The sequence below is a fragment of the Hoplias malabaricus genome, chromosome Y (genome assembly GCF_029633855.1).
Source record: "Hoplias malabaricus isolate fHopMal1 chromosome Y, fHopMal1.hap1, whole genome shotgun sequence".
In the NCBI taxonomy this organism is placed as follows: domain Eukaryota; kingdom Metazoa; phylum Chordata; class Actinopteri; order Characiformes; family Erythrinidae; genus Hoplias; species Hoplias malabaricus.
In genome coordinates this window covers 51,876,246-51,886,091 of record NC_089820.1, presented here as the reverse complement: position 1 = coordinate 51,886,091, position 9,846 = coordinate 51,876,246, and the positions used below count along the sequence as shown (strand labels likewise).

Genomic DNA, 9,846 nt, shown 5'->3' with positions numbered 1-9,846 from the left:
TCACGGTGGGTCCAGAGCCTAGCGGGAATCATTGGGCGCAAGGCGGGAATACACCCTGGAGGGGACGCCAGTCCTTCACAGTCCTTCCAACACACACTCTCGCATATTCACTCACACACTCACACCTACGGACACTTTTGAGTCGCCGATCCACCTACCAACGTGTGTTTTTGGACTGTGGGAGGAAACCGGAGCACCCGGAGGAAACCCACGTGGACGCGGGGAGAACACACCAACTCCTCACAGACAGTCACCCGGAGCGGGAATCGAACCCACAAGGTCCCTGTGTGACTCCAGGTCCCTGTGTGACTGCAACACTACCTGCTGCACCACCATGCCGCCCAATTATGTTTCAGATTTGTGAAATTATAATAATTGTGAAGATGTAGACAAAGTCACTCAGAGTAGTTTGATGTCTATCTGTCAATCACTGTCTCGGTCTCTTTTAATCTGACATAAAAGGCTTAATTGAAAGAGCATTCAGAAAGTGTCCACAAGAGAGAGAGAGAGAGCGAGAGAGAGAGCGAGAGAGCGCCGACCATGCTGTTATCTTCTAAGCGAACTGAAATAAAATATGAAACCATTACATTATACCAAAATAAAAGTGGCTGGTCACTGGCTTGGCACAGCTATATAAAGACTAGTTACTTCATGTGAAGTAACTGAAGAGAATGTTAAGATTGGGAAAGTGTGTGTGTGTGTATGTTTGAGCTTGTACAACATTTCTGACCCTTGCACTGATATTTTCACAATCAGAAATCCGCTTTTTATGTGCTTTTTATGATCCTGGATTCCTCCCACGTTCTGTCTGTTTGTCTCATTTAAAAACAATGTACGGTGTTTCCAACATCAAAAAAAATATGCAAACCTTTGTCGTTAAAGATTTTTTATTACAAGTGGAACAAACCAAAACTCTCAGGAATGCAGCTCCACATGTTAAAATGTCTGAAGTCCAATATTCCTGCCCGCAGTTATCTTTGGTCTTTCTGAGGACACGTCACCCTCAGCCTCTTTCCCTCACAACATCTCTGAGAATAATAATTACAAGAATATATTCTTACTGCAACATTTCATTATATGAATAACATACAATGAAGCTCTTCCCCACCCCATAAAATATATACTCACTCACAGTATAACAAACACATGTCCCATGGAAAAGAAATATACGTCCTTACAAATATAGTTTTGCCTCTTTTTCCATTAATAATAATAATAATAATAATAATGATGATGATGATGATGATGATGATGATGCATGCTGTTGTACATAGTATATTTTAAGCAGTATGTTTCAGGAGGAGAGTCAGACTGAATGATCTAACTACATTGTTCATGAGTGCTAAGACTGCAGACAGAGTTTTTAATTGTGCATTTAATTCTTTATATTGCTACATTGGATTTACTTCACTCAACAGCGCACACTCTTCTACCTGAATGAAATGTCACATATGTCACATATACATTTGTTTTTTAAATAATTGCACAGATATAACTGCTATTTGTAATTTTGGCATTCATTGCACTGATGACATACACATTTATAGACATAATAGATCAAGTATAACCAAAGAGTATTCTTCTTTTATTCTCTATTTATTTTGTGTGAAACATTCACTGTAGCAAATAAACTGCTTTTGTGCTCATTCATAAAGAAATTAATTTGTTAGATTGGTTTACTCATAGGCTGCAAAAGTATCTTCCATTCAAGGTACAGCAACTGGCAGATGCTCTCATTCAGTATGAGTTCTCATTCATTCATTCATTATCTGTATCCGCTTATCGAGTTTAGGGTCACGGTGGGTCCAGAGCCTACTTGGAATCATTGGGCGCAAGGCGGGAATACACCCTGGAGGGGGCGCTAGTCCTTCACAGGGCAACACACACACACACACATTTACTCACACCTACGAACACTTTTGAGTCGCCAATCCACCTACCAACGTGTGTTTCTGGACCGGAGCACCCGGAGGAAACCCACGCAGACACAGGGAGAACACACCAACTCCTCACAGACAGTCACCCGGAGCGGGAATCAAACCCACAACCTCCAGGTCCCTGGAGCTGTGCAACTGCGACACCACCTGCTGCACCACCGTGCCGCCCAGTATGAGTTCTCTTTCAGTCTAATTATGATACTGTAACTAATGCACAGAGGGAGTCTTGCTCAGTTACTCACTCTAACACTTTCCAGAAATCTACAGAAGGATGATGTCATGACATTAGGTCTCAGCGGGTTTTTAATCAGGAGTTGGAGAACAGAGAAACAGAGTCAACTGTGTTATCAGAAAGGACAATGATAACATTACCCTGCAGTTCTTTAGACTTCAGACTAGGGTTCTGTTCCTCTAAAGAACATTAGGACGAATCAGTAAATATCCCCTGAGACTACGTTATTAATTCTTTATTCACAATTAAACTGTAAGTCATACTGATTAAGACCAGATGCTGTAAATGTAATGCAAGTTAACACTCCCCAATATTAATTGTCAGCAAATGTTAGATGAACAATCATATATAAGTTAAACAAATATAACCTCAGTAAGAATGACCACAGAAGCAGTTGTGTAGAAAACTAAAAATATAAATGCATCACATTGCCTTCATATTTCGAGTTCTCTCAGCATTTTTATAGCATTGGTATTTCAAAACATGCACCATAAAACTATGCTCTGTTCCTGTCTGTTTTCCAGGGTGTTGCAGAGCATAAACATTCAAGTACTGTACATGACTCCCATTACTGTTCCCACATGATGAAAAATGCCTGGACTCTTTTCTGCACCAAGGTGTTCAGACACTGGCTGCAATTTTTCTGTACCAATGACTCAGCACAAAGAGCTAAATGTCTGAGGCCTGGACAGTGTGTGTTCACTATAGTTGTCCACTGCAGATCATCCATGATATGTCTTGTCTGCCTGTGGCAGTGGACTGAAAATTGCACAAAACAGCTGCATTCACTTTGGCCAAATACCAGAGAAGTACAGCTGATACAAACACATTTCTCAGAGCCCCAATAATGAAATGTACCACATCAGCAAAGATACTGCTAAACATAAGCAAACCAGAAGATAATAAATATACAGCACCCCTAACATGGTTGTTTTTAATAAGGCGTGTTATAATGTGTCCACAAGAAAATATATAGAGGCCACAAAAAAGTGAAGCACAGAGAAATCCATTTCATTGGAGCCATTATGACTTCCTGAAAAAGCAATGAAATGAGTGATTTATATTAAACTTTATGTGGAATGACACATAAAGACATCACTGGCATAGAGTCACTGGCATACAGAAAGGTACAAATATACCCGAAGGCTACAAATTATGTTGTTCCCACAACATATTAAGCAGTTGCCTCCAATTACACAATGTGTGGCTATGACAAACTGAGGACACAAGATTTTATATATTCTCATGGCCATAGTGTCCTCATTATATAATGCCATTGCCTTAAAATATCTCATGGCCACAGTATTGTATCATTTTGTGGTCTCAATATGTCATTTAGTGGCCACGTTTTTTTTAAAAAAAACAAATGAAAACCCACCATGTCGCCTTAGGGGTTCAGAATACTGATGTGTTATATTTTATTCACTACAACAGCCTGGAGCTGATAGAAAATCACAGGTCTGCAAAAATTTGGACACTTTTTCAAACGTTCATCTTCCTCTGGTTGATATATATCTGCATATTTTAAAACATAATTGCTGTTTATTTGTTGAATTGAATGCATTGAAATAATAATATAAAACGTGCCTTGTGCAAATGTGCAAAATGTTTATGTTTTATTTACTTTCTTCTCCCCACACCGTTAAATTTAACAAATACTTATGAGTTATGCACTGACATTTGCCGCAGAATGCCCTGTTTCTGGAGTGTACACATTCTTATATTAGCTCCGATGAACACTCTTTTCCATTCTCCAGGTTTGCCAGATCCAAATATAATGTTTATGTAAACGCTGTCCATCAATAATCAGAAACGTTTATCATTTTCTTCACTGCATGTTCAGACTAGCCTTGGAGGTAAAATAAACCTGGAAACCCTGCCTTCATCACCGCGACCCTGAAAATTATTAAGCTGCTAAGAAGACGATGATGATGATGATGATGACCCTGCCTTTGTATTTCGCAGCCCATCAGGTGATAACCATTAATTATACATTGAAATGTACGCAAACGTCATTTTACAAACGTTTTCTAAACTTCTGCACATTTGTGTCAACGTTAAAGAGGAATGCAACAGAAAAACACATGCAACGCCCCTTAAAACCCATGCGCGTGCATGTGTGTGCACGCCTCCCCTGTCCATTTCCCCATGGGTTGCCAGGTCCAGCAAAAAAGAGAAACCTTCAACCACACAAACTGGTAACCCATCTCCACTCTCTTTAACTCTCTCTCTCTCTCCCTCTCTCTCTCTCTCCCTCTCTCTCTCTCTCTCTCTCTCTCTCTCTTTCTCTTTCTCTCTCTCACACACACACACTCTCTCTCTCTCTCCTCATCAGCTTTTCAGATACTCGTTTTTCAGGCGGCTAAGGCGTGCGCCGTGGCTGCGCACAACGAGTGCAAGCAGCTCGTGTCGGTCAGCGAGCATGCTAGCTGCATCCCGCGTCTGCCGCAGCAGGTCTCGCGCGTGCGCCGCCATTCCTGCAAAGTCCTCGTTGCGCTCGCGCTCGCGCTCTCCCTCGCGGTCGTTCTCGCGGCTCTGCGAGAACTTGCCCTCAAGCTCTAGAAGCGCGCGCTCCGAGGCAGCGAATGCCTCGGAAATGTGCGTTGTCTCGCGCCGCAGGTAGAGCGCGTAGCTCTGCTCTCCATCCAGATCCAGCGCCACGCCGCGCGCGATCGCCTCAAGTACGCGCGCCGCGTCCTCTGCCTGCCGCCGCACCAAGGTGAAGTCCTCGCGCACCGCTGCATCCCCGTACTCGTCCTCACCGCACGGGGGCCGCTCGTCCTTCACGCGGAACAGCATCTGGCAGTGCTCGGGGTCGTCGTTGTCCTCGTAGTTCCCGTCGGGCACGAAGTAGTGGTGAAACGTGCCATTGGACATCTCCGGGTGAAGGGGTCCCGTGAACAGCGCGCTGGTACACACCACCGCCCACGCGCTCAGCAGCAGCGCCGCGCGCAGCACCATACTGAAACATGAATCAGATTCAACACAGTTTAAACCTGTTCACCTTCCCTGTCTGGAGCGAGTTTAACTTCAGCTACTAAAATCCTGCTTCAGTCTTCGGTTCAAAAGGTAGAACATTGTGTTCTCACCGTGGGTTCCAACCTTCCAAACTAGTGTTCTAACCTTGTGCAACCTTCCAAACTAGTGTTCTAACCTTGTGCAACCTTCCAAACTAGTGTTCTAACCGTGTCCTGTTTAACCCTTTATAGTAGCTTTCTAACCTTCAAACATTGTTTTCTTCAAATATAGGTGCTACATAAGGTTCTTTGAGCGATGCCATAAAAGAAGCACTTTTGGTTCCATAAAGAACCATGTTTGTTTTAGAAATGTGTGAGTATGAAGAACCTTAAAATGTTTAAAACCCCATCACTCTGTCTTAAGGTCCTTTACCCATTTAAACGTATCATCAAAAATATTTTTTGAACCAAAAGTGGGCATCTTTCAAAGAAACCTTGGTAGCACCTGTATTTTTAAGTGTTCTGTTCTAACTCTGCGATCTTATCTAAAGTTACACTAGTACGGTGTCTTACTTACTTCATTCTCCACCGACTTTTGCGCGTGCTTTCCTCCTGTTTCTGCCCTTTTTCCACCAGAGCACTGACCTTTACGCGCACATGCCCCGCAGCGTCCTGGGTGACTCTGCGTGTTCCCCTCTGTTTCTCCACAGAGGAACAGTCCTCTCTTCGGTCAGATTTCTATGCACACACACAGAACGTTTCATATCCACGCGCGAAAAGGGCGCGCGCCAAAATCCGCACGAACCGCGCCTCCGCACGAGCACAAAAACTCGCGCACTGCACACAATAAGCTGCCCTGAAAACACGGTGCACTGCGATGGACTCCCTCCTGGAGTATGTGCGTGCGCGCCTGTATGTGTGTGCGTGTGTGCGTGTGTGTGTGTGTGTGTCTACCCAACATCTGGCCACGGCTCTAATGATAGCCCGGCTCCCTCTCTCAAATTACAAACCCTCGTCACTGCTGCACTTACAAGGCAAAACACACCGCTGGCGGGAGTCAGGATTAAAGGAACAGGAGCTATTAGCAGCTTTTAAGGACAGATAATGGGGCAAAAACTATATATAAAAGAGGATGAGGAGGGACGAGGGAGATCAGAGTGTCTTTGGACATGTTGAGATGTCTTTACTAGCTCCTTTGAAAAAAATGCACTTTTTCTTCACCTGGGAAACAAATGTCTGGAAATCCATATATGGAAGTCCATATTTTGCAGATGTATTACTAGTTGTCAAGGTCCAGTCATGTCCCTTAAATTAGAACACCTCCCTCTAGAGAAAATACAGTTGCTTTTTTGATTTTATTTTGTTTTCTTGTCTGTGTAGTGTTTATGGCTGTGTCTTTAAGCCTGTGTCATGGCTGACTGCAGCGTTCCAAAGACAGTCTCAAAAGTGCTAAATGAGACAAATGGGGTTTCTTATGAGTTAAATGTAATTAACCAATCTGTCAACTTGTGGGCGTGGGCTTTCCAGCTGCAGGCAAGCAGTGGTATCATAAAGAAGGTTTATAGTTACATCTAGGTCACCATTTTATGTCGTTACGTATATTTGTGTTGTTTTCTGTAATGGATCCTTATTTTATTAATGATCTTGTTTTTACTGTTTGTTGCATACTTCAGATTTTAAACCCATGAAGCTGCAGGAAAGGGTCTATAGTATAAATAAAGATGAAATTCCCCTTTGTGCTTTTCACCCATTGCTGTGAACATATGTTAATTAAAGAATGGTACTCCAGTAAATGTTTCTAAGGTCTAAATTGCATGCCATTTATGGAGATGGAGTCATGGCCATCGCTGCCCCATTTGCTAAAATTAGAAGTGGCATTTGACCTCAGCAGATCCCACATGTTTAAATGTACTTAGGCCCTACACAAATATATGACTGAAGTGTTCAGTTATACCTTTTAGCTTTAATATGACTTGGAGCTGTTGACTGGGTGAGTTAAAGAGAATGACGTCCAGTTTAACTATGAGGATTAATGACACATAGCTGGACGCCCCACGTTGCTTTTCACTGGCCTGAATTGAAGGTGCCAGGTGGTTGACATGTTTCTGAAAAGAAAAGTGCTCACTTTACTGCTGCGATTTTCATTCCCACAGACATCATCCCTCTTCTTGGCCTCTCTGAGCTGCTCCTTCTGACTGTTGGCCAAAAGAGGGTCGCTAAGTGATGACGAAAGGTCACGGCCCCTGTAGTGCATGAGGCTTAGCAGGCGCTTCTCGGCCCTGACACCGTGATGAGCTCTTCTTTTTCACTCTCAAGAAGGGGCCCCTAGCCTGACAGTGTGAACATAGACACACACAAACAAACACACAGACACACACACGCACTGAAATTACTACTTGGTGTGATCTGTCATCCTGGTCAACTCTGATATAAAACAGACATCAGAAAAGCAAGGTTAGACAGAAAAGAATACGGAATAGCATTAGAAACAAAATTTAGAAACAAAAGGTGTTTGGTGCGATGTAAGGAAAGAAACGCTTTTTGGAACAAGGTGGTACCTCTGTGGATTTATTCAAATAAGAATTTTGGCTCCCTGATGATACTTTCAATGGATGCTCCTTTTAAAAACTCAGTGGTTCTTTTTAGTATTGCTTTATAACAGAGAAAACTGCCTGGAATCAGTGTGCTCATGATGTTTAGTGATTACAGACTGTGTAAAGCCTCATCTATCCATCCATCCATTATCTGTAACCGCTTATCCAATTCAAGGTCACGGTGGGTCCAGAGCCTACCTGGAATCATTGGGCGCAAGGCGGGAATACACCCTGGAGGGGGCGCCAGTCCTTCACAGGGCAACACACACTCACACATTCACTCACACCTACAGACACTTTTGAGTCGCCAATCCACCTACCAACGTGTGTTTTTGGACTGTGGGAGGAAACCGGAGCACCCGGAGGAAACCCACGCGGACACAGGGAGAACACACCACACTCCTCACAGACAGTCATCGACAGGAATCGAAGGCGCCACCATTCCGCCCAAGTCTCATCTAATGCATTTAAAAAATTTCTTGCACAGAAACTGTCAGTGACATTAGATAAACATATAAGCATGTATCCTGTACATCTCCCACACTCACTCACACACACAAACTATATTCTGACACACATCTCAGCAGAATTTTGGTTCAAACTGCTTTTCAGTCGGGTGTGTGTCAGAGAGTATGAAGTAATGAGTAATGTTTGAGGGGTGTGCCTCCTATACAGCTTTGAAAGAAAACTGTTTCCCCTTCAAACTCCCAGAAATGCTCTTCAGAGTCATAAAAGCCCACTGCAGACAGAGCTCAGCTGGTGAGACAAAGAGAGCGAGGGGCAGATTGTTTGACTGTGTGTTGGTGTGTGCGTGTGTATGTGCACTTAGACAAGTTTCAGGTTTCACATCAGGATCCGTTGTTACCCACCTTCCATTCTCCAGTGATATCTGTAACTCTTTTATGCAATTTTCAGAGTTCTCTGTAGACACCCTGAACCCCTTTGAACCTGGTTCCCCCGAGGTTCCTCCTGTACTATTAGCCACTGGCTCTAACTCTATTCTCATTCTCAAATGTGGTCACAGATCCTCCCATATTTATTGCTTCCAGCTCCTTGAGAGCTTTTATCACTGTCGAATCCAGTACTTATTCGTTCCTGAAATGTTTCTATTAGTCATCAATAGTGAATATGCAAGTTTAAACAAAGCCCTCATTTTCAGCTGCTGAGCTGAACTGATGTGCCATTGTAATCAGTGGTCAGTGAGCACATAATTGATGGCATGGCCGAGCTGTGTAAACCAACTAACTCCTGGGCTGTGGCTTGAGGTTCTGTATCTGACAGAGCTCACTTTCCACATGCTTTACTGAGATGATGTAGCATAAATATCCGTAAAGTTACCATGTTATATGTGGGCAAGCCCTTAAGTAAATCACAGCTTTGTGTGGTTCCACTGTGGTTGAGCTGAATTGAGGCCATCCGCTTGGCAAGAACAAACTGGGCACTGGCATAAATGCCATGAACCTCATATGAACTGAGCTAGTGGGCCAATGTGTATCTGAATAAGCAGGATTTATGGACGAGTGCTTGTTTCATCATTAATTCTCTCAGAGGCTCGATAAAGCACAGTGCACTTTCCATGGAGGAAAAAAAGTCTCAATTATTAGAGCTTTCGAGTAAGAAGGCAATAAAAGACGCAGATGCTGGGGACAAAGCTATCAAATAAATAAATTAATTAATAAATTATGACTTTCTATTCCTGTTTACTGTTCCTATGAGGGAATGTGATGTCAGACCGAAGACAGACAGACACACACACACACACAAATTATATATATATATTTTTGTGTATCTGCACTTCTAACAATAAGGCAACCAATTCTTTGGAGCAGTGCCATAGGTAAACCACCGTTGTTTTCTTGAGGTATATTTCATATTCATCCTCATTCCTATCCTTAACTCTTCTGTAGCATGCAGCTAAACACCATGTACAATCATAATTGATTAATTATTTTATGATTTCAGTAATAAGCACCTATGAGAGGTTAGAGTGAAGTAAAGTGTCTTAAGAAATTAAACGTGCTTCTTCTGTGGCACCAGCTCAAAGAAACGTAGAAATTTAACATAAAAACAAGGTGTTTAACATCGGAGATTGTAATTTTAAGTCAATATGCAAAGCACAAGTCTAA

The 9,846-nt window shown here is 42.8% G+C and overlaps 1 protein-coding gene across 1 annotated transcript; it reads right to left on the bottom strand.

Annotated features, from left to right (window-relative positions):
• Window positions 1-4,500: 4,500 nt before the first annotated feature.
• On the bottom strand, window positions 4,501-5,857 carry LOC136678454 (fin bud initiation factor-like). Its single transcript, XM_066656505.1, has 2 exons — window positions 5,704-5,857; window positions 4,501-5,131 (listed from the first exon to the last, which is right to left on the bottom strand). Exons 1-2 carry the CDS (start codon window positions 5,706-5,708, stop codon window positions 4,501-4,503), a joined length of 636 nt encoding a protein of 211 aa, XP_066512602.1. The 5' UTR covers window positions 5,709-5,857.
• Window positions 5,858-9,846: the final 3,989 nt, after the last annotated feature.